The 24,923-nt window shown below is 41.2% G+C and overlaps 1 protein-coding gene across 3 annotated transcripts in view; it reads left to right on the forward strand.

Annotated features, from left to right (window-relative positions):
• kcnq1.1 (potassium voltage-gated channel, KQT-like subfamily, member 1.1) overlaps positions 1–24,923 on the forward strand; it is a 41,768-nt gene that overhangs the window by 14,777 nt on the left and 2,068 nt on the right. The window contains exons 3-16 of one of the 3 annotated variants that reach the window (XM_085772249.1): positions 1,078–1,204; positions 1,635–1,713; positions 2,803–2,899; positions 8,279–8,419; positions 11,444–11,554; positions 12,193–12,288; positions 12,451–12,567; positions 13,531–13,672; positions 14,677–14,703; positions 15,531–15,587; positions 18,208–18,331; positions 22,947–23,022; positions 24,585–24,679; positions 24,834–24,880. In XM_085772249.1, the coding sequence (XP_085628375.1) occupies positions 1,078–1,204; positions 1,635–1,713; positions 2,803–2,899; positions 8,279–8,419; positions 11,444–11,554; positions 12,193–12,288; positions 12,451–12,567; positions 13,531–13,672; positions 14,677–14,703; positions 15,531–15,587; positions 18,208–18,331; positions 22,947–23,022; positions 24,585–24,679; positions 24,834–24,880 (1,336 nt within the window). Of the gene's footprint in view, positions 1–1,077; positions 1,205–1,634; positions 1,714–2,802; positions 2,900–8,278; positions 8,420–11,443; positions 11,555–12,192; positions 12,289–12,450; positions 12,568–13,530; positions 13,673–14,667; positions 14,704–15,530; positions 15,588–18,207; positions 18,332–22,946; positions 23,023–24,584; positions 24,680–24,833; positions 24,881–24,923 lie in introns of all 3 variants that reach the window. The other 2 variants (XM_085772247.1, XM_085772256.1) reach the window with 2 other exon arrangements.

Consider the following 24,923-nt stretch of genomic DNA (forward strand, 5'->3'; position numbering starts at 1 on the left):
AGTCACTGGGGAGTCACAAAATGCAGTACTGGCTGTATGATTCAGTGTAAACAGTCTACTTAGTAATGGCATACCAATTTGTTCAGGCCCTATGCAGTTTATATTCTAAGCATGCACTATGTTACTAGGTGGATTTCTTCCCTGCTGTGTTCACCCCACAACCAAACTTATGCCTACAAAAATGTTCTATCCAATTTTAGAGACAAAGTTACATTTAACATTCATAGTTGCAAATACTTCTAAACAGAAAGCTTGTTTTTTTATGGACATTTCTATCAGCGTTGTACCATATTTTATGAGCTTTGGATTCAGTGTGTTGTTTCAGAAATCTTAGGTTCATTAAATATATCATGCTGTAGATACAAATAAAAAAATGTGTTGACAAAAAAATGAACTTTGAAAACTATAGTGCAAGTACTCCAGTATTCTAACTTGTATTATAGTATTTTGATCATCAGTACCTTTAATTTGTCTCAGGTAGTGGAGCTGTGCACTTTGTCCACCCTAATTATGATACATAACAATTTTAATGTTAGGCACTCACTCAGAAGCACTCAGACTGCAGGGGTTGGACATCTTGAGGGAATATATTAGAGTCACAAAAGGTTTCATATTCTGATGTGTTAAAACAGTGAAGTACCACTTAAACCAAACACCAAAGAAATAATATAAAATGATTTGTGAGGGGGCATAGTCACTATTCTTCAACTGTCAGGCAGGTCATTGTGTGCATTTAGCAGCCGAATTAAGGAATTAATCAATGGTGTGGTACAAATTAAACAGTGACAAATGGCGTGTCTGTGGAAGGAAAATCAATAATTGCTAATAAGTTGCAGTGACATGATCAGGTGTGTGAGAGAATCTGCAGAACAGCTGTGCAACAGTTGCATCTATAATTCAGCCATATCTGTTTTTCATGTGCACTTTGCTGAAGTCTGAGCAGATGTTCGGGAGTTGTTGCACCCAATAACCTGCAACACCACCTGATGTTTGTTTGTGTTTTTTTTCTTTCTGTTTCCCCCACCTGTCGTTCTCCTTCATTCGTCTGTTCCGTTTGTTCTTCTGCTCCTCTGACAGGAAATCGTCCTTGTGGTGTTCTTCGGCGTGGAATATTTCGTCCGCCTCTGGTCAGCAGGCTGCCGCAGTAAATATGTTGGCATCTGGGGCCGACTGCGCTTCGCCAGGAAGCCAATATCTATTATAGGTGGGAGCACAACACCTATATGCACACATATCCATACACATGCACACAAAGAGACCTATCACTGCCCGCCCACACACACTATTTAAACAATATCTGTAAAATATCCTGGGCCTCAACCCAAAACGAGATAGCTCAGGAAAATTCAGCATGAAATTAAAACTGTCACTGCAATATTTCCTCTACCTTCAGGTTGGTTTTTATTCCAAAAATTGGGACTTTCTGAAACGGATATTGGTGTTAGAATTATTTGCAGCCCTTCTCACCCCAATTAAATTATAGAATAATTTATGAAACCAGTGATAATTTCTTAATAGAACACTTTCCTTCCACTTTATATCTCCACTCTCTAGTTGCCACACCTCTATATACTGAACATCTGCAAGCTTATCCCACAGTCATACTTGAAGCCCCATTTTCTCCATCTCTGCAGACCTGATTGTAGTTGTTGCGTCAATAGTTGTGCTGTCAGTGGGATCCAAAGGCCAAGTGTTTGCCACCTCTGCAGTAAGGTAAGCATGTGTGTTTCTGCAGGTGTCCAGCTTCTTGATGGCGGTGCACTTTGTTCCTGTGGGATCATGGTTTGTGTTTGGGCCCATATAGTTCCAATTAAGTGTGACTGTAACACTAGAGCAGTGGTCCCCACCCTTTTCCCGCTCATGGCCTAATTGGCAGCTCACATCCAAGCACTTTTTATTTTAATGATGATGATTGAACATTCGGGCCCTGAAGTAGGAGAAGCTCAATTTTTCTTTTCTGTTTGACTGTGAGATGAATTGTTGATTCACCATCTGGTTCGTGACTCCCTTTCCTTTGAATTCTTCCTGTTGCTAACCAACAATTCATTTTGATACTCCCCTTATTGCCACGGTCATAATCTTATAATCACACTGAGAAAGCTAACAAGTAAACAAGGTTGGTGGTAAAACAGTGACATCATAAACATGAATATTGTTTGAGTATTATTTCATTTGTTAACATTGCAACAATATTAATAGTATTTTTTTCATGATTACATATTTTCACCAATGTTGTATTGTTTTGTGCATCATTTATCAAGCCATCTGCAGTACCTTTGTGGAGGTACACGTCAGTACCACAGGTTGGGATCCACTGTGTTAGATTGTGAGTGGTTTTAGTGCTTCTAAATTTATAGCATCAGTTTGTTGAAGACTCTCTCATTTCAACAAGACAACACCCTCGTGAATAAAGACAGATCCATTTGGAGGAAAACAATGAATACTGACCTGCACAGAGCTAACCTAAATCCTATCTAATGACTGAGATGAACTGGCCAAGCTGTATTGTCCAACATTAGTGGCCGACTTCACAAATGCTCTAATGGCTGAATGGGACCAAACTGTGCAGCCTGGCCCTGAATCTTGGGGAAAGCTCTCCCAGAGGAGCAGGCAGTTGTAGCAGTAAATGGTTTTGGAATGAGATCTTAAACAATCCCATATGGCTGTGACATTTTGGTGCCCATATATATATATATATATATATATTTCTTTTTTTCTTTTTTTTTTTCTTTATAGTGCTTGTACATTTTCGTCAACATCCATTTGCTCTGAAACATCCAGCACATGTTTGTTATTTTCCAGAGGGATTCGTTTCCTGCAGATTCTGCGTATGCTTCACGTTGACCGGCAGGGAGGAACCTGGCGTCTCCTGGGCTCTGTTGTCTTCATCCATCGGCAGGTACACAAACACAGCATTAAACACACATTATATGTAAGGTCCAGGACCATATGGTCTTCTGATTATTATTAGTAAGCTGGAAGCTCTCTCTCCGGGGATTTTCAGCCTCTCCTCATCGCGCAGGCCATTATTTTTCATTACTATGCAGTACAGAGGGAGAGTGTCTTCAAATGGAAATACATCACACTGATAAAAGAATAGTCAGCAGAGAGCCACAAGAAAAGAGCTACTGTGTAATGGGTTAGGTTTTTAGGGTTATGGACTCAGCAAGAAAGGGCTATGTCTTCCTCCAGGGTCTCATTCAGCTGAGACACAGAGGTGGCTGTGATTATTCCCACAAGGCCGCAGGAGCTGTCTGCAATGTCTGTGTAAAAAGAGAGAGTGATGAAGGTGAGCAGAGCATCAGGGATGTTGCTCATCCAGCAACACCCACTGTGCTTCCTTGTACTGGCCTTGGCTGATGACTATATTACTGCTGGCTGCTGCTCGTCATCAACAGTCACTGACCTCAGCTGTAAAGAAAGTGAGTGTCAGTGCAGGGGAGGCACTGGGGCATTTTCCCAAAACCATTCCTTCCAAGTAAGTAGCCATTCGTTGTGAGGTGTAAGCTAGATGAAATAATGCTCGGATCGGAAAATGAAACCAAACGCTGCAGTTCCTTTTATGGCCACACGAGGCCGGCTCCAAAAGTCAAACATCCCTAGTTCCTCCTGCATGAGGGTGAACTCTGAATTCTATTAAGGCACAAAGTAATCCATAATTGATGGTGAGGCCTATTTGCATAACAGGTGGAGGAAGTCTTGGCTCTACTTTTCTTTTCTTTTCTTTTTAAATAGCAGGGAGTTCAGTCAAAGTCAAGATGATGACATCAGAACAGCTCACTCTGGGTTTCAAAACCGCTCTTCAGAAACTGGGATAACGGAGACAATGGTCATCATATTTTACAGTTTATGTATCTTTATGCCAACCTGTGATTTTGCAGTAGAATATCAGGAATGTCTGACACACACGGTAATGGCCCAATAATGAAAAGCTGTTACATCAGAATAAAACTAAATATTGATATAAATATAGTTCATTTGGATGAGTTAAGCAGTCATTCTGTTTGTGTTTCTGGTTTGCTCTGGTAATGAAGTGACTGCTATAAATACTTAACAAAACAAGCTTATTTAGGCTGCCTCTCAGGTGTGATGACATTGTTAGCGCCAGCACTAACCACCTCTGTAGTCGGGGATAGAGAACATCTTTCCTGTTCTTCCCATTCACCATAACATTTGTGGCTGAAGCACTTTGGGATTTCAAATCAATTCCATTTTAATTTATTTAGAAGGGACAGTGTAAAGTTCAAACATAAATGTTGCCATTTGATGCACTAGATTATAGCTTTAAGCTAATTTGCATCAGTAGTCCCTTGGCAGGTCACATTAAAAAAATTTTCGGATGCACTTACCATTTGCATCCATGACCGCAAAACATCTGTCACCATAGATACTGATAGATGATGATAGCTGTTTCCCATGTAAGAGCATCACATCCCTTGAGCAATCACCACGTGCAATAAAGTAGATGATGCAATCTTTATTAATTGAGTGGAATGTGCATACGGGTGTGAGACCTGTTAAATGCATTAAGCTGGAGACAGTCTTGTTTACTTTTAATTTCAGAGCAATTTAATTCCACGTTTTGTGATATTGAACCAGTTGAATGAAGGCAGGGTAGGGGAAGTGTAGTAAAGGTTTGGGCCAGTGGTCCTCAAAGGCTAGCAACTCTTCCCAACAAAACACTACGGTTGTTTTTCCTTCTTGAATTTCATCTTTTGATGTATTTTTAGGGGCTATAAATGTGGATCAGAACTCAAGAATGCAGACTCTGACCAGAGGAAATCAGTTCAAAGTTGCTCTTTTATAGACAAACACTAATACCAGGGATGAAGCAAGGCAGAGCAGGTAATGGGCTAGCATGCAGGGCAGGATGAGGGTGAAGCCCAGAGAGGGTTGAAGGCACAGAGGCTAAAAAGCGAAGGGGGTAGGGCTGGAATGGAGCGGCAGTTCATGGCAGGCTGACGGTGAGTTATCCAGACAGGTGACTGAAACAACGGTGGAGGTAGGCTGGAGGCTTGAACTGAGGACGGCGGCAGAGTGAGGGCAGCGGAGAGACGGGTCAAAAAACAAGGCACCAGCAGATCAAATAAAGCACTAGAAACGTTGAGCCCACACGCTTCACCACACCGGGCTGAGCAACAAACAGTGGAGACTGGAAGCAGAGACCGGTCTTCCTCTGTCTTCAATACTGTGGCTGGCCTGGTGGCTGTCGGTGAGGAAGATGTGAGACAGGTGTGTCTTATTGAGAACAGCCAGGACCAGTGTCAGCGCACAGCACACCTAGCCTGCACATACACACACACACATACACACAAGACAGACAGGGAAACAAAGAAAAAACAGATCTCTCAATGTAGATTGAGATTCGGTCTGGGAACCACCAGTTCATTTTTTCATATTTGAGGCGTGGTTTACGAAAGCCCAGATCTGTTAAAAAGGGCGATACGAATGTTTATCAAATGCGTCTGTATGTAGCTTATAGCCAATCGTATCAATCATACCCGATGACGAATATAGTTAGAAATCCGATGAAGAAAAAAACAGTAAACGTTGCCCTTTTTTTTAAAAATAACTTGCGGTCTAAACTACTTTCTAATGCTGCATCGAAAGGTAAAGCATCTGCTGCCATGTTGGATCAACAAGCTATCAACTAAATCACTTCGGTGTGTCGTCATCGTCTTGCTGTCCCCTCTGTGATTGGCTCCCTCGTTGAGGGAAAAATTGGGTCCAATTTACGAGGAAACAAGGACGGATCAGAAAAAGTTCTGAAAAAATAACATCATTTGTCTATTCAACACACTTGCCTTAATTATCTTGTTTAGTCTGTATCCACGACTAGAATAATATTTCTACCAAGTAGCAAGATAAATAGAGAATGACAAGTCAGCATGGGTGCAGTCTATTTGAGGCTTCAAAACGTCCACTTCTATCCCACACTGGCTGGGTTGAGGTCGGACCTGAATGTGGCACACCCCGTGTTCATGTTGTTCTCTCTTCCATTTTCCTTTTGGCTGTAGAGCATACAGCCATTAAGGCCCCGTACAGTCCCAGCAGGCCTGAGGGGAAGTACAGTGTGTGCTCATAGGACAGTCAGTACAGTTTACAGTCGGAGCGCCAACAAGCATCCAGACTCAGGTGAACTGTGCCTCCAGTGTTTTGCTCCTTGGTGACGGTCTGTTACGGTTCATCCACTCTCCCGCACAGACACGTGGAACTGCAGCCATTCTGTGTCAACAGCTGGAGTTTTTAAAGTCAACAGAGTTTCACCAACTCTAATCAGGATTCGGTCTTTGTGCTGTAACAACATTTAAATACGCACACTGAGTAGCATGCTCATGCTCGTGGCTTGTAAACACAATTTGCACACTTGCTACTCGCTGGCAGATGGGGAGCCACACGTCTCCTCAATGTGTTTGCAGGGTCACAGCAGCAGCAACACATGTGCTAAACCTCTGGTAGTGAATCAAGGACAGGCGTACCTGAAGGCAAAAAAGCTGTTATTTTCTGTGAATCACGCAACTATAGTTTGCAAGCAGTGATGTTTGTTGAAGGTCTTAGAGGCTGTCGCATTCACTGCCAAAGACGATGATGCCAAACCTTTGTACAAAGTTGTGAAAAAGAAATGCAAACAGATGCTGGGGGAGTGATGGGCCACAGGTGCTTTCTGTGTGTGGGGGTAATATAAGGACAAGATTATGTTATTTCAAGGGAGGCAAATACGGCTCTCTCCCACATCATAGCTGTGGTAATCTGCTGCTCCTCCGCGGCGCTTGGAGAGTTTTGGGCCGAGGAGCAAATAAGAATTTTGCTCTTAAGGAATCCACGCCAATTTGTGTGCTCCTGCAGCCTGAGTGGTTAAACACAGCTTAAATCACGTAGTAGGTGAGTGCGAAGAGAACATTCACTTAAAGAGCTCTTTCACAAATCAGTAGTCCAATTACAGTCAGACAGGATAAGAGCTAAGCCCAATTAGACCTCCTGAGAAAATCAGAGACGGCTCCTTATTGAATCTGCAATAACATGCTTCATAGTTATTTTGAATGTAAGGGGAGAGAGACTCACGGTCTGGGATTCAAATTAATTTATGATTTAATGCCTGTCTGAATTCCGTCAAAAACCACTGCAGTGATTAGTGATTATTATAAACATTAGCTTCAGTTTAAACTCGTGTATGGTTCTTTTGCAGCTACATTAAAAAAAGGCATAAAAGTCGAGATGTTTTTTTGTTTTTTTTAATCACACTTTCACATCAGTTGTAAGAGAAGGAACACACACTCTGTATAAATAATGGAGTGGTTATTTTCTCGGCTGGTTTTAGAAGCAGTCTTAGTCCTGAGATTAAAAGTCAATTTCATCCTCATTATTTTTAGTCAGATTTTATTCCACTAAATCTCTAGTCATTTTGCTTTCATCTTAGCCTGGAAAACCGTGATTTTTTTTCTTCCTTTGTCTCATTTTAACTAACAATGACATTTGACATTTTCGTCATCAAAATCTGAGTCACCCGTTTGAATTCATTCTAAAAGAATAGTTAGTGAAAATTAGCCACAAAATGACATGTTGTATGATGAAGAATTCAGCTTCTCAGAAAGGATGTGAGCTCTGATGTTGTTTATTTCAGACATGAAACATGCTCTGATCTGCATATTCATTTTGAGCAAACACAATTCACAGAACGAGGCCCACGGCTGGATGAAACATACAGTCTATGTAATAAACGTCCAATTAAAAAGCCAGACAACAGCTATAATCAGCTGTTCCCATTGTGCCCAGCTGTTGATTTCTGAGCCTTTAAAAAAAAAAAAAAGAACCTCTATTTGTGATGCATTTTGAAAGATTTATGTCTTCAGTAGGATCAAATGAGCTTGGGGGCAGAGAGCCACAGACAGGGCGAGGAAGTCGGAAAGAAAAAAAAAACTGAAGAATTGTGAGCTGAGAATAATTTCAGCCTTATCCTTAAAGTCTAACATCTTTGCAGCAAAATGATGAGTAGCTATACTGAGTTTAAAGTTACGGAGCTGTAGTTGAATGACATAGGAGACAGCAGAGACAGCAGCAATAGTCAAAAAAGAAGATTTTAATCATCACATCCAGCGCACATGTGCATGAATATTCACATCCATATGTCATGCCATCAGCAGACGCAGCCATACTAGACAAGACACGGCCACGCAGACGTACTATTCAATATTATTATGCTCTTTGAAGTGACCCAATGACCCTGTTGTTGTTGTTTACTGAGTTAAATATGTGATGCATTTATTCATGTGAATTTCAGGAGCTCATCACTACGTTATACATCGGCTTCCTGAGCCTGATCTTCTCCTCGTACTTTGTCTACCTGGCAGAGAAAGATGCAGTCAATAGCAGCGGCTCCGTCGAGTTTGGAAACTACGCCGATGCTCTGTGGTGGGGAGTGGTAAGTCAGTGTGTGTGTATGCGTGTGTGTGTGTGTGTGTGTGTGTGTGTGTGTGTGTGTGTGTGTGTGTGTCAAACTTGTTCCAGTAACTGTTGTTCCTGTCATTACTGCTCCTGGCCAGGAGAGTTTTCTTTTCATATATATATATTAATATACTTTAATCTACTTTTTAAAGTTTTGTACAGTTTGTCTTTTAACTTGCTGCTGGGTGTCTGAATTTCCTGTGGGATCAATACAGTATCGATCTATCTATTGATTTCACTCTAATGTCTGGTAAATATCAAGCCATGGACATGTGACTTCTAGCTTAGCTTAACATAAAACCTGTGAGCAGCTCTGGTACTGGAACAATTTACAAAATTATATATATATTCTTTTTTCTTTCAACTGTGAAACAACAGTGACTGCGTTTACATGGACTTCAGTATCCTGGTTTAAATCGTTGGTGCTCAACACAAAAACGGGACACTTAAAAACCCTGATCAATACTTAAGTCCATGTAAATGCAGTCAGTGTTTCCTGTGGTTTCACTCTTTATGCTAAGCTAAGATAAATACTTGGCTTACTTATCCTATACAATATAATACCTGTCTATCATGTACTTAAATATAACATTCTTGTCCTGTATTTTATCCACATCATTCCATAAACAATATCCCCAAAGTGCTGTCAAATGAAACCAAACCTTTTATAACCCCCGAGAGGACTGGAGAAGTTTTATCGCAGTAGACAGTGAACAGACTGACAGATCCTGTACTCAGTCCACTGAGAGAAAACACTCAGACACATAGGTTGCTTTTTATAGCTATAGACAGGCATAACCCCACCTGGTGGAGCACAGACTATAAAGGCTGAGTCCAAACCGCAGGACCCCGGGTTCAAATCCAACCCATGGCTCTTTGCTGCATCGGTTCACCTCTCTCTCTCTCTGTCTTTCTCTCTCTTTTTCTCTCTCCATGACTGTTCTCTGTAATACCCATTATAAATCAGCACTATGCTACATTTTTGCTACCCTTGATATCTGGGCTATTTTGAGTAATAGACACATAAAAGAGTGTGCAGTGGCATTTTCATTTTTGCATCAGCCTAAGGGAGGAGGGGGTCTCTTATTTCTTTACATAGACGGTGGCACTGCTGCCAGCTAATAGCTTCAGAGTGAACAGACAGACAGACGTGAGAGTGGTAACAATCATTATATCTAACCCTCAGCAAGAAGGCGAGGAAGCATATTTGACAAAATGTCAAATTATTCCATTGATTAATAATTAATTAAGTCTTACACTTTAGTCTAATGAATAAGTAAAGATCATTCATTATTACTTTAAATAACTGCTAGTAAGAAGAATTGGCTCTGATATGTCGTTAAATCACCAAACTAATTCCATCTATCGTAACATTCTTTTTATTGCCATCTTGCTAAGAGCGTGATAGTACAGAAAACACTCACTTGTTGTAAACAGTATTTTGGCAAGTGAAAGGTCAAATATAGACATTGTTTTATGTGTACTACTGTTGTTACAGTAGGAGTTGTGTCAAACCCCTAGGGCACATCAAGTGGGCTGTTAATACAAGCAGCAAAACAAATAGTGTTGAGAAAACAAGGGGAAATTTTTATTTTCAGACAATAAGTCACCACCCACTCTGCTTCTTAGAAACTTCAGGGATCCTGATATTTGAAAAAACAAAAAAACATACACACACATACACGGCAAAATCCTAACAACTTTATTACTGCAGGCGACTTACACACTGGAGTTTCATCAGGATTGAGTCCAGCACACACACACTTACTGTCTGCATTAGGCACTCTGAGTGCATAAAGATGTAAATGAGAGTGGGAGCAGTGAAAAAGGTCAGAGTTGGAGCTAAGAGGTCAGGAGAAAACACTCTGGCCTCATGCACTACAGTAAAGACTCAAAGCAGATGAGTTGCAACCAGTTACCACAGCTGTTGTCACGGCCCGGGGTCAAGTCCAGGCCGAGCACGCTGACCAGAATTGTAAGATTTTCTCATGAAGCTGCTAGTAGTGGTGTTACTTAGTCAAAATGTTGTGTGCAGGGTGCATGTTGTGTGTGCAGACTGTTGATCTATCAGTCAATTCTAGCTATCCCTGTCAACCAGCTGTAACATTTTAATTATTTGTCATTTATTCAAATGCTTGGGTGTAGGTTTGCATATGGATGGACATGTCCATACAAATATTTTGAAAGAGCAGATTTGTCCCTACCAATATTTGAACCAACTGTATGTCATCTGATGTATGGGACACTTGGCAGGTGTACTTAACTCGTGCAGTGTTGAATTTGGTGCAAGGACACGCACGCACACACTTTGGAAGAAAAAACAACACAGATCACTCAGCTCTATGCAGGTGCATCGATACACCCTCACATGCACCACAGCAGGGGCGGTTCTAGGATCAGACCTTTGGGGGGGCTCAGGCTCAGCCCCCAGAGGCCGCACCTCTAGCGGGGTCCAGGGGGCATGCTTTGAGCATTGTAAATTTAAATGCATCAATCTGGTGCACATTGGGGGTGCACTTTGAGAAATTACAATAACAATTTATTAGGGGTACTTAGCATGTTTGGTGCTGATGACTGAATGATAGGGATGAGAATTGATTGGATTTTATTGTTGTTTATTCTGTTATCATTTCTGCTTATCGATCCAGTTCTTTATGTATGTCATTGATGTGTCACTGTTGTGTATTTTACTGTTGTTTTACTGCTAGCTGCACTGCAAATTGCCCCCCGGGGACAATGAAGATTTCTTGAATCTCTTGAATCTTCAATTTGTCCATTGTTCAGGTTTATGACCAAATATCTGCAGAGCAAAGGGAATTCCCATCAGCCTTAGTAAGTTGTTGCCTAATTAGCAAATATTACATTAGCTTCATACCACACTGAATAAGGAGGTAAACACTTTTGGGCTTCCTCAGCATGTTAGCATGTACGTCTCATGTCTACAGCTCTGCAGATATAGTGTTGAAGCATCTTGTACTAATTCCTATGTGTGTTTTCAAAGGTAACCGTGACTACCATTGGCTATGGAGACAAAGTGCCACAAACCTGGATTGGAAAGACCATCGCATCCTGTTTCTCAGTCTTTGCCATTTCCTTCTTCGCCCTGCCTGCAGTAAGTGGAAAGAGAAACTGCTGAACCACAGCATATTTCAGGCTGAGGTGTCTCAGATCTGTTCACAGTTGTTGTGTGTTGTGTTCAAAATATTGATCCCCTCTCTAATGTTTCCTGTATAGCGAGGGTCGTACCTATGCAACAACTCAGATTCTACGCGAGACTCTCAAAGTCGAGAAATGCAGTTCAGATTAACTACTGCAATAACTTTGCATTTAAACATGGTTACAGTCAGGTGGTGCGTGGAGAAGAGTTTGGATCAAACGTGTAAAGCTTGGCTCCTTTATAAAGTATTCATAGTGTAGTGTATAAAATAATGAATTTGTTTGAGTTCAGACCATTTTCAGTTCGCAGCTACGTGAAATTTAGAGAAGCCCATGCATTGCAGAAACTTTAACCCACAAATATATCTTTAGTTGAGTAAAGACTTAAGTGATTAACATTTTAAACTATTGATTTCTGTGACTGAACAAAGTGAATAATAGACTTGGAAATTTCAGCACTTATCGGCACGTTATTCTTCTAATTCTGGATTAACTTTGTGTGTATTTCTTTCTCCTTGGATCACACTGCCGCCTGTGAGTGTGTTGATAGAAGTGGATTAATAAGCAATAACTCTGCTCTGCTGTTGTTCACAGGGAATCTTAGGCTCCGGCTTCGCCCTGAAGGTGCAGCAGAAGCAAAGACAGAAACACTTCAACAGACAGATCCCTGCAGCTGCCTGCCTCATTCAGGTATTTGACCAAGAAATGCTGAAACAAAACCACAGTATAGCAGAGGTACTGGATTGTCTCAAAGCCCCAGGCTCATTACTGAGACCATCCTTTCATGTAGCCTTTGCTTTCTTTCTTGCGTCCTGTCCAACCAATTTCTTGCTGTTTTCGTGGCCCCTCCAGACTTCATGGAGATGTTTTGCAGTTGAGAACTTTGATTCAGCCACATTCAAGATGTTTTTGAAGAAGCGATCCAGCATCCCCGCCTCGTCTTTGACCACCCCCAAGCCCAAGAAATCGGTTAGTAATCATCCTATAGATTTTACTGTAGCTGCTTCTCACACTCAGTTTCCAGGTTATTAAACACACCATGGTGAAACGAATGCGGTCTGAAGCAAGAGACCTGCAATACTGTAAATCCTGCTGTCATGAGGATTGTGCTGTGTCTTTTTTTTGTGAAAACTGTTTTAGAGAGGTGTTGATTCAACCTTATGGTGTTTTTAAAGGCTGTAGTTTGTAGTGTCTGTGATAGTTGTCAGTGGTGGTATGAAAACTGTGTGGGAAGAATAAAAACAGAAATTTAGGTGGGATAGGGGGAAAAGTATTCATAGTATTCATATTGATTGTTCAATATTACTAGAACTTGGGTAAAAGAGCAGTGCATGAATTGTAAAATGTTGTTAACATGTCAGAACTGTTCTGTTCAAATGTGCAAATATCTCAGGTAAAAAAAAAATTTTTTGACCTGTCATTGCTCTTTAAATCATCACTCTGTTCCTGCTGTCGTCATCAACAAAACACACGAGTGAGTAATGGAAATGGAAAGTAGATTAGACATTTGAATTAGAAAGCCTTTATTTTCATTATCTGGTCTATATTCAACAGAGTTAAGGAGTTTCAAATGCACAGTTTGAAACTGTGATTTTAAGGAGTAATGGAAACATGAATTTTGAATTCACCAAACTATTTTTGCAGGTCATTTTTCAGATGACATTATTTCATGGCTGCTAGAAATCCATTGTCATGTTTGATTAGTATGATACTGCAAGAGGGGAAAAAACACATTCATGTGCATTACGTTACTCATTGGAAACAGAATATTCACACTTCTATTTTGTTAACTTTTTGAAAAATATCGCTCCTACTTTGCACAGTTTGACTGCTTTGCAAAGCGGCTGTTGCGTCACTCAAATGTCAAACAAATGCCCATGTCTCTCCACTCGAACGCTTTGCTGAGCTAAGATGTTTGTGTTTCCTTGGCAGGTGAAGATAAGGAGGAAGTTGAAGAGCGCTGACAAGGACAACGGTCTGACTTCTCCCACAATTCCCAGCATCACCTTCGACTCAGTGTTTGACAGTGGGAAGGAGCTGAGTTCGGATGTTTACAGCACTGTGGGCACAGCAGGTACTGAAAAATGGGACAAGCTGTACAGTAGTCTTATCTCTGATGCAGTAAGTTGGCTTTCAGTTCGCTTTAATCAGTGGGAAGAACTCTGTTTACTTCAGAAAACATCTTTGCTCCTGCACGGCTGTTACACTAAACAGGGCCAAACAGACCATTTTGCCAAAATGTCTGTTAAACCGGCTAATGAATTTCTGAGGTTGGTTTCATTAAGACGTCATGCAGAATGCACATGCACAGATGCAGACATCAAAGATGGATGAGCACATTGCAGCAGTAAAATGTGAGGATGTATTGATGAGTATGAGAACTCCAGTGGTGCACTGCTGATTTTTCTTTTTTTCTTTTACACAACTCCAACACAACATGCAGCATTTCTGCTTCAATAACGGAAAGCCGAGAACGATCCGTGTCCGTATCCTTCCAACTTTCTTTCTGTCAATGTCTCTGCCGTCGGCGCAGCGCGTTACTGTGACTGTGAAACAGACTGGAACTCGGTGATAACAGCCAGGGAACATATTCGGGGCTTCATAATCTCCCACATTAGCAGCGTGGCTGCGAGGATGGACAGCCTGTTCATTGTTGTTCCTCTTTTCACATGCATCCCGTATATCTCACACTGCTCTGATGAGGTGGTTCACACACAGATGATGAATGATGCCAGCATTCAGCGGCTACGGATGGATACATAATACAGATCCAGAAAAATAGCCAGTCACATGCTTTGGTTCTCAGAAGTGGTGGTAATCAGCTAAACACTATGCCGCTGCTTACACCCCGGTTTATTAGGTTTTATAAGGAGAATACTTGTAGTATGCAAATGGTTAAGTCTCCTGCTTTTGAGGATTTGGAGATTTGACAAACTCTCTCTTGGACGTCTCTCGGCTTTCTACTCATTTTTTTAATCTGTCTCTCTTAATCTGCTTCTTTCAATCAACTTAACTGCCTGTTTCCTGGCCTGTGTCTTTTCTTCCTCTCTGGTTGTTGGGTCTGTGGACCGGGTCTAGCTGGATCCCACACTCTGGGAGGATGTGGTGAGCTGCTGTTAGTGTCCATGTCCTGCACATGTCCTCAGTACTGCACACTCACTGTCCCCCCTCTCACTCTGTTTTAACTGTCTCCTGTAGACTCAGGGTGTTTTTACTGAAACGGCATGTTTCCTCTATATATTAGGGCAGTGTTTTTCAACCTTGGGGTCGAGACCCCACATGGGGTCACTTGCAATTCAAATGGGGTCTCCTGAAATGTCTAGTAATTGACTTAAAAAATTACTGATGAAAATATTTCTTAACAAATTATTATTCTTTTTAAAACTATGATTGAAAACACCACACACAATCTTAAAGGGATAGTTCAACATTTTGGCAAATTGGCCCATTGCCATAATCCCTATAGTCATAGCAGTAGGTTATCTCATAGTGTGGTGAATGTGCAGGTCACAACTTCACAAGAGCGTTTTGGATTGTGTATTTGATGAGTTTAATGAGGGAAACCAAGAAATCCCATTAGCCTCAGTAGCGCCAAAATTTGCCAAAATGTTGAACTATCCCTTTAAACAACTGTGTTCTATACTTTCACTTTCTCGAATATGAATCGAGTTCAAATAAAATATCACGTGATCGCGGGGTTGCCAGGAAGTTGGTGGTCAAAATGGGGTCACGACGAGCCAAAAAGGTTGAGAACCACTGTATTAGGGCGTGATCATGTTGTGAGCTGTTGTTTTGGTTTTCTGTTTGTTTAATGAAATTGAAATTGCATTCTCAGCACCATAGTGTTTGACTAACACCATTGTTGTTGTAATTTATGCCCCCGTGTCAACGATGGCATCATTAATCTGTGTTTCTCTTGGTCTGTGCTCCAGATCGCCAGCAGTCCTGGACGTCTCTGTCCTCCCTGCAGTTCAGCTCCCCCCCTCCAGGTAACACCACCTGTTCATGTATGTGTGTTTACTCATTTGCCGACCTGTTACTTTGCTATCAGGAAAATTATGTGTGAGACAACAATTTTTTTTTCTTTGCTTTTGTCAACTGTTGATGTATGATAATGTGCAAAGTATCACACAGACTCTCTAAGTGGTTCAAGCAGCTCCTCTATGGAGAAACATCAGCCGACGCTGTCAGGACCTGTCATGACACCTGACATCAGACCTGGTTGGCAGAAGCAATTATTCTATTCAAAGCAAATCAAATGTATTTTAACACCATGTTTTCAGCCTCTCACATCATAATCATGCACGAGAGCGGCGTTGCTGTCACACTCTCCGGGCTGCTGCAGTTTACAGACACTGCGTTCGGCGGTTCACAAACAATTAATAGGTTTCCACAGCAACTCGGCCGTAGATCTTTGCTGTAGATCTCTCGCTGCTGGAGACGGTGACAATATGCACAGTTGCAATTATGGATTTCGGATGGCTGGAGACGTCCTGACTCTCTGTCTCCTAGACTGAAAATAGCCTTTTTGTAAACACATCTTTGGATATGAAACCGACCTTCACACCCTATTACAGTTTATATATTTATTTATTTTAGGCTTCTAATGTTACTGTTCAGGCTTGGGATGACACAACCTCTCCTCTTTGATCATGTGTTTCATAGCAAATTACAACCACAGTATTAGAAACCAATCATCCATCAGTTATACTGCCTAACCTTGTCTGTGTGTGAGTGCCAGCAATCTTGGCTGGTGAGTGCAGGGTACACCTTGGACAGGTCACCGGTCTATCACAGCACTGACATACAGAGATACACACACACACACACACACACACACACACACACACCGCTGAGCAGTTCAGAGTCGTCAATCATCCTAACGTACATGCCTATGGACTGTGGGAGGAGGCTATGTAGGGAACTCATGCAGGCACAGGGAGAACATGCTCACTCTACACCAGTGTTTTTCAACCTTGGGGTCGGGACCCCATGTGGGGTCGCTTGGAATTCAAATGGGGTCGCCTGAAATCATGAGTAATTGATAAAAATTACTGATAAAAATATATTTTGTAACCAATTACTATTCTTTAAAAAAAAAATATGATTAAAAACATCACACCCAATCTTAAACAACTGTATTCTATACTTTCCCTTTCTCAAATATAAATCGAGTTCAAATAAAATGCAGCATATACAAATATCTGATATTATATCCAACGCACACAGGAGATTGGAGCCATGCATGGCATTCATGCATTGTGTCTATTGGCTCTTTGGCAGTTTCAGTTGTTTTGTTTTTTCTCACTACAGCTTTTTTTTGAAAACCCAATAAAAAACAATTTGAAATAAAAATATCTCAGCTGGCACATCTTGATTGACGTCACAAATTTATGGCGACCCTGCGATCACATGACTGCACGTGATTGGGGGTTGCCAGAAATTTGTGATGTCAAAATGGGGTCATGAGCCAAAAAAGGTTGAGAACCACTGCTCTAATCAGAAAGGCCCCAGTCCCTAGGTTCGAATCCTCTTTCTGTGATGCGTCAGTGCTAACCACGTATTGGCCAGATATCCGTGTCCGTAAACTCTTGATATCTTTTTTCCCCATCTGAAACTGACAGTTGTGTCATAATCCAAAACAGAGCTATGTATAGACAGGGTCACCGCTCGCACAAGGTCATAGTGTTCCCACAATGATGAGGCCTTTCCCAAGTCAGCAGGGATTTGAAGGGAGCTACTTCAGCATTTTCGTTTTTATTTATTTCAGCCATTTACTGTGTCTGCGACTGTTAGGTCAGTAAGATAATGCAGCCTGCACGTTCTTTCTCTGTTCCCATTGGGCATTGTGGGATAGATAGAGAGAGGCCAATTTCATAAATTACACCGCAAATCCAGGGTCACATACAACAAACAGAGTCAGCTATGGATGCACAGAAACATTTTTTTTTTTTAAATTTATGAATTTTCAATATATTAATTAAGTGGGAAAACAGACGAACTGTGACATAATTAAAAAAAAGCACAGCACTTGTTCAAAACAAATACACATTGACAAGCGGCAAAGCAAAAACATGAAGTTACGTTGACAGAGATCAATGTGAGTGAAGTATTACTTTTAGGTCTTTCTTGACAGATATAGAAGAAATGGTTGCCACATCCTATCAAAGGTTGCAGAGCTGAGAGAGAGATGTGTCTGATCCTTTCCATATGTAGCAGACTGGTGATTTCTGAAAGCCAGGCCTTAAAGGACGCCTCATCACTTTTTGCCATACCCATTTCATATTGTATAGTATTACGGTGCAAATTGGTGAGCATAAAAAGGTGTCGAGAGCCACCTATAATTGCGGTGAGTGGATCTGGAGAAATATTACAGTTATATATACCTCAGAAAAGCATTTGACAATATCAGACCAAAACTGATTTAATTTGGGACAAAACCAAAATTGGTGGCCCAGGGTTCCTTTAGCTGAGCTGATCTGCATTTTGAGCAGATTGGGGATATAGAACGGTAGAAAGAGTGAAGTTTAGAGTGGATGCACAGATACATTGATAACCCTAATGCATGTGTGTGTGTGTATGTGTGTATGTCTTTGTGTAAACATGCAGTGAAAAGAAACCTCTTGGATGTCCACTCCTCCGGCCCCCTCCAGAGGAACTGCAGCTTTGCAGACGACCTGGAGCTGGAGGCAGAGCGAGACAGTGAACTAGCTCCTGCCACCTCAGTGTCACAGTGAGTTCACAGCTTCTCTGCCATTGCACCGACACTATTTGTGTGTGTTAAGCTACTTGGTGTGTTTTTTTATTTTTATTTTTATTTTTTAGTTATTTGTAATTAACCTTTGCTATGTGGCAAACCCTAGAGCGCTCCTGTCTGCTTGGTAATGATTCTCTAGTCAGGAAAAGCACTTGTGCTTGCTGAGCCTCTTGCCCAGTGAGAGACTGAGAGTAATATGAGAAAATGAGCGTTAAGTAACTGCAGTGTAATGTAAGTGCGCAGTAAGTGAAACAAATGGAGCGACAGTTTTGACCCGTGGGACTTACTTTCAGTAACAGTGGGGTAATGATGCAGAGTGGGGAATTTCATGCAGCAATGTTGTTGGCAAAGATCGCTCTGTGCTCTGCTGACTCCAAAACACGTAACCAGCTGTTTTCATAGAGCAATGCCACATGAAATCCCGTTGCCAAATTGAGCCATTATGAGACGCTACTGGTCGTTTTGTCCATGGAGAGAAAAAAAAGAGAATAGAAAGCTTGGAATCGGCGTTGCTCTTAAACCGAATTTGTCAAATTACTGCAGAAACCCTGGGATCTTAAAGTGAATTAGAGATTGAATTACAACTTGTCCACTTTGTCTACACAATGTTGTGGTGATGAATAGTTCACGCCAAACTGAGGCACTGACAGGTTTGACAAAGCCGGCACACTTTTTTCACAAACACATTTAATTGCACTTAAAGTAACACAGCAGGCATGGCTTCTGAATCGAAGTCAAGCAAAGAGATTCGTGATTTCTCACTTTCTATTGTTTTGTTAATGAAGTACCTCATAAAGCGTCTGGGCCATAAGCAGGAGAAAACACACATTAACTGTTGCATTTATGAACATAGGGGGCAATAAGCCAAGGCAAAATCTAAATTGAAATATTAAGGCACAGTTGTTGAAACATTAGGAATGCCATTTGCAGCAGGGAACTGTATAGATACAAAACAAAAAGATCTTGAAAAATGTGCATCTAGTGCTTAAATGTTCTTAATTTAAACAAATTAAATGGTGCTAACAGTTCCATAAACTAGAAAAGCTCCATCAAGATGTAAGAATTCTCAGTCTATTCAGCCTATATAGCCCCACAAACGTCAGTGTGCTGACAGGGTCAACACAGTCCATACAGCTATACATCCATGGGTCAGTTCTACTATCAATAGGGTGTCAAACATGTGATACGCAGGTTACCATGGAACCCAAGACGAGTAGGTTATATGTTATCAGGTAGAACGGTATGGATCCAGACCACAGTGCACTTATTCGTGACCTTTGACCTTGTGCAACTATATTAAACAACACTTTCTTTCTTCACAAAAGATGCCCTGATAAGTTGGCAAGTGTTTGAAATCGTCCGTCAGTGGCCATTTGTTCAGTCTCACATACAGTATCTTTTTGTTTATCTGTCGTGTTCACGCTCATGTACATAGGCATTATGGGTTTTTGCTACACATCTCCCCTCCCCTATGGATGACAACTACTTCACTTGAAGGGTGAATGGTCAACATTTTGGCAAATTGGCCCATTGCCATAGTCCCTATAGTCATAGCAGGAGGTTCGCTACCTTTAATTGTCGGTGTAAGCTGTATTTAGAACGGCAGAGCAGAGCCATGAGCTACTCAGAGCTAATCTACGGAGGCTAATGGGATTTCTTAGTTTCCCTCATCAAAGTCATCAAATACACAATCCAACAACTCCAAAACGCTCTGGTGGACAAGTTGTGACCTGCACATTCACCACGCTATGAAATAATAACAGAACGTCACGAGACGGAGTTATTTTCGAGAAAAATTCATGCAAAACCGCTGATGCGCGTTTCTGTGGGGGGCAATTTTTCGGCCGGGAGAGACTGAGAGACTTAGAGAGAGAACAGTTTGTAGTGAATGTTTTATTATGAACATACGTTAGAGAAGAAAAGTTACAAAAAATTGTGAAAATCTGAATTGGCCAAACTCCATGTAAACAGAAGAGACACGTTTCATCTGGTCAGGGGTGGACTGGGACAAAAATTGGGCCCTGGACTTTTTGGTCCAGACCGGCCCATTATCAGCGCACGGATATTTTGCCAACTAGCACCGTTGATGTACAAACACACAAGCTCTTAATAACACCACTACTAAACGATATACAATATACAACAAAGTAGAGGAATAGTGTGGACTAAGTTAAGTTTGGACACGATTACATGCACATAATGAGTCTGCATGCAATCAGAACTTTGGCTAGTTGGCTAAAGTATGGAAAACAATAGTACAATGATCTGAAAAATGGACAAACACTAATTTTTATCTTAGAAAGACAGTACATGAGTAATCTGTATGCAGAATGATGTTTTACTGTAACAGTAGTTAATCAGTGTTTTATTAATTTTAACTGTAGAATGTTAAACTGTTGAAAGGACAATAAACCATAAACACTGACTGAAAAATATGGAAAGCATACATATTTGTTGTTAGCTCAATGTCCTTCATGACCAAATTTGAGTGAGGGCACTTTAATAAAAGCAACTAATCAATTAATCAGGATAGTATATGAATATATTGTTTTCCAATACTTTAGATAACTAGATTTAGCTGTAACACACCACACCATCAGAGTTATTAGCTATAGCTATTTATTATGTCAAGTAAAGTTCATAGCAACCGTTCTGGACCATTTACAGTATTTTAATGAATGTTTATCCACACCATTCTGGAAAGCACATACCTGCTTAACACGGTTATCACTACCTCCTTCACATGGTGGAGAGTCTTCCTCAACACTTATTTTTTCAGCCTCCTCCTGCACCGTAAGGGCACTGGTAATGGGAGCCTCACGTGAAGGACCTGCTGCTGAAGCTGCAGCATCGGTGCTTCTAGCCCTGGCCAGGCCAGGCGGCCCCTGAAGCAAACATCTGCGTAATTGTTGTACTTTTAGCAGTCTGTGCTGCTAGAGCTTTTTTCCGCGCCGCCTTTGCGTTTTTTTTTTAACTTTTCTTTTCCGTTTTCGTGCGCTGGTGCACGCTCTCTCTTTCTCTCTCTCTCTCTCTCTCTCTATGACTCCTCATCATTAAAAGTGATTGGACGAGGGGGGGTCTAGAACATGCGTGGGTGGGACTCCTGGGCCTCTGTGGCCTATAGGGCCATTGGGCCAGGTAGACAAGCCACTAGGCCAATCGTCTCCCTCTGCTGTGTCTGCAGCTGAGCACTGTGGGCCGAACCATGCATGTCTCTCTCCCTGGGCCGATGGCGAAAAAAAAAGTTAAATAAATATATACATTTAAAAAAACGGCCGCCTATCGGCCCATTAGTGACCGGCCCACCGGGAAAACTCCCGGCACTCCCTATGCCAATCCGCCCCTGCATCTGGTTGAACACCTCAGGCCAAATGGAACTGTGACCAACACTGCAGGAAAACTTGAATCAACATCAGCTGATTGATCTGCAGTTTGATGGCGCTCTCTCTGCCCCTCAGTTTGGAGCTGAGAGAGCCAAATATAGTTGAAAATATAGTTTATCATCAAACCATAATAATAGTGTGTGATCTCATCTATCAATCATATTCAGTCTTTTGTATCGCACGTCCCAGTTGTCGAGGCTCAGGACACAGACTGCACTTGACTTAACAACAGCCAGTGTCAAGGGAAATAACACAGTGACTCTGAATCTTATAGGAATCTTTTTATTTTCTATTATTTAGGTTACAATTTTCCTGTCAGACGAGTTGGGTTGTGTACCACATGGGCTTTAGAGGCCAGAGCAGCAGCACTCTGACTACCGAAACTTTCCCTCAGTGTGTTTCATTTTCCAGAAACTATGTTCCACTGTTTGCCATATGGTGTAATTCTGGTAATACCACCACCGCATAATCCATTTGTGTGATTTTTACAACAGCCCACAAAGCACATTATGACATTTCCTGATAAAGTGCTAATTTGGCAGAAAGTTATAAAAGCTGCATTTGAGAGTCAGCCTTTTGTGTTTCTCTGTGAAAAGTCCATTATGAAACGCAGAGACCTTGTTCCTCTACATGGTTTTTACCCAACTAGATCAGACAAAGAGCTCACTTCTCTCCAACTCACACACTCAGCCGCTGCCTCTCCAGAGAAGTGACGCCTGATGAGAAATAGATCCCTCATAATTCCAGTTCATAACAGAGTGTGAACACACCGCACTCACTCTGAGCTTTTTCTTAATGATTTTCAGCGGAACGCACTGACCCCAACAACCACCCATTCTTCCTTCTTATACTGTAACTCGGCTTTGTCACATTAAAAAAAGACATGTCATAAGAGAGAGGCTTTTCATGTAGAGGGAAAAGTAATCATGAAACTGTGCTGCACTTTTAGGTTGTATATAAAAGAAAAGCTGCAGTGAATATTTCCCCTAAATTGATAGAGTCTGGGTGTGAAAGCAGTGTCAACCATCTTTTCATCTATTCACTGTGACACCTGTTTCACACAAGGAAAATAAAGGTTTCTCTGACATTTCTGTTTGACAAAAAGAAAATCAATTCCTGTAATACTTCTCACAACAATCTCAGGTATATTACATTTCCTCCAGGAGAAGTAACACGAGCAAATTCCTATATGAAACTCTCTTCCGCAGATTGACGGAGTCACATCGAAGAGCCATAAGAGTGATCCAGAGAATGCGCTATTTTGTGGCTAAGAGAAATTTCCAGGTAAGTATGTCGCTGGTTTATTGCGAATAACATTTCATTCAATATATTGGAAAAAAGATACATCCAGAAAAACATCACTTACAATTAAGTACAGACTGTACAGACTGAAGACAATTTAGTTTTATTCACTTCCATGATTTTCAGTGCTGACATTTTGGTCATCCAATTAACCTGGCCTTGATTTATTATACAGTAAATCGAGGGTACAGTGTGGACAGCCAATATTTGGTTTCTACACCCACACTGACTTAACGACAACTAAAAGCAGACATCGAGCTCTGCCGCAGAGATTGGAAAGTTAAGAAACTTTGCCTCAGTTGTCCTCAGACAAACTGAAGGTAGACAGAGGCTGGGCTTTTGGCAACTGGGTAACAGCAACTGTTTGAGTCATTGTTTCAATAGAGCTTTGATATCTTAAATAAAAGTTTTTGTTTTTTGTTTCAGCGTGTAGTCTACTTACAGTTGATGTTCAATATCAATCAACTAAAATCTAAGATTTAAAGTAGTAATATTCTGCAACCTCTCTACTTTCATAATTTTACATACACCAAACTTAAAGGGGACATATTATGGAAATGTCACTTTTTGAAGGTTCTTTAACATATATTTGGGTCTTTGTCTTGCCTTTCGGCCCCCAAAATGCGAGAATTGACAAAAGAATCTGTAATGTTCAGGCTCCCTAGGTTCAAATCCATGTGGTCTCAGATGTCTTCCAGTGATTTGCATAATACCACCCCTACCTGGTACCAGTAGAAGGGGTTTTGTTTTATTTGTTCGGATCCCCATTAGCTGCGCTTTTGAGCACCACTAGTCTTCCTGGGGCGGGGCAAGCAGTGGCTCATTTGCATTTAAAGGGACAGGCACTGAAACCAGCCATTCTGAACAGGGCTGTTTTGAGAGGATGAGAAGAGCTGTGATGTTTGATCCTTGGGGTATTTTGACCAAAGCTTGTCACAGACATGTCTTTAAGACACCTGGGAACTATTTTAATTTGTGGAAAAGGGTCATAATATGTCTCCTTTAACACCAAAGACTGATGAGTGACAAGACCACAACCAATGTACATAAATGCTCTGCTTTCCACACCAAGGACAACCAAGAAGATAAGTATGCCGGCTACAACCATACTGCTGGCCTCACCTTTCAGAATGATTTGATGAATAGAAACACCGACAGCCAATTAAAACAGATAATGGGGTCACACACAGTGAAGACCTCAAGTTGGGAAATAGAATAATTTACCAGTTGAACTGTAGCACTCAGAAATATGAAGGTAACACGAGTACATGCACTATCAGCACTGAAGTGAGGTTATTTATATTCTTATAATTAGGAATACTGATGAATAAAAGCTAAATCAGCATCTCTGCTACCTCTTTTCCTACAAGGGAACTGATGGTTTACATCGTCTGTGTGGATGCTTACTTCTTTATTGTGGTCATTCTTGGTGTGGGAAGATCTTAATTGTCCTGTCATGACATTATATTCCTAAGGCGTAAAAGAAGAATTTGATATTTATGATGTAACTCCTCCAAACTTTTATTTTTTCTATTCTGTTGCAGCAAGCTCGTAAACCATATGATGTGCGAGATGTGATTGAACAATACTCCCAGGGTCACCTCAACCTCATGGTGCGAATCAAGGAGCTGCAGAGGAGGTAAACTGTTTAACTAGGACAAGCTTGATGAGAACAGGATCCCCTGAGTAATGCATGAGACATATGGTGTATGATGTTATTGTGAATATGACAAAAAATAAACAATAAACAGTGTGAGTGTGTAAGTGTGCGTTCCTCTGATTGATCCTCTCAGGCTGGACCAGTCTTTAGGGAAGATAACTTTGTTCCAGACAGGCTCAGGTAATGAATCACTCCACTGCACTCTCATCGAAATATATTACAG

This window comes from Trachurus japonicus, chromosome 3 (genome assembly GCF_045865225.1).
Source record: "Trachurus japonicus isolate A0001 chromosome 3, Traja_1.0".
Lineage (NCBI taxonomy): Eukaryota > Metazoa > Chordata > Actinopteri > Carangiformes > Carangidae > Trachurus > Trachurus japonicus.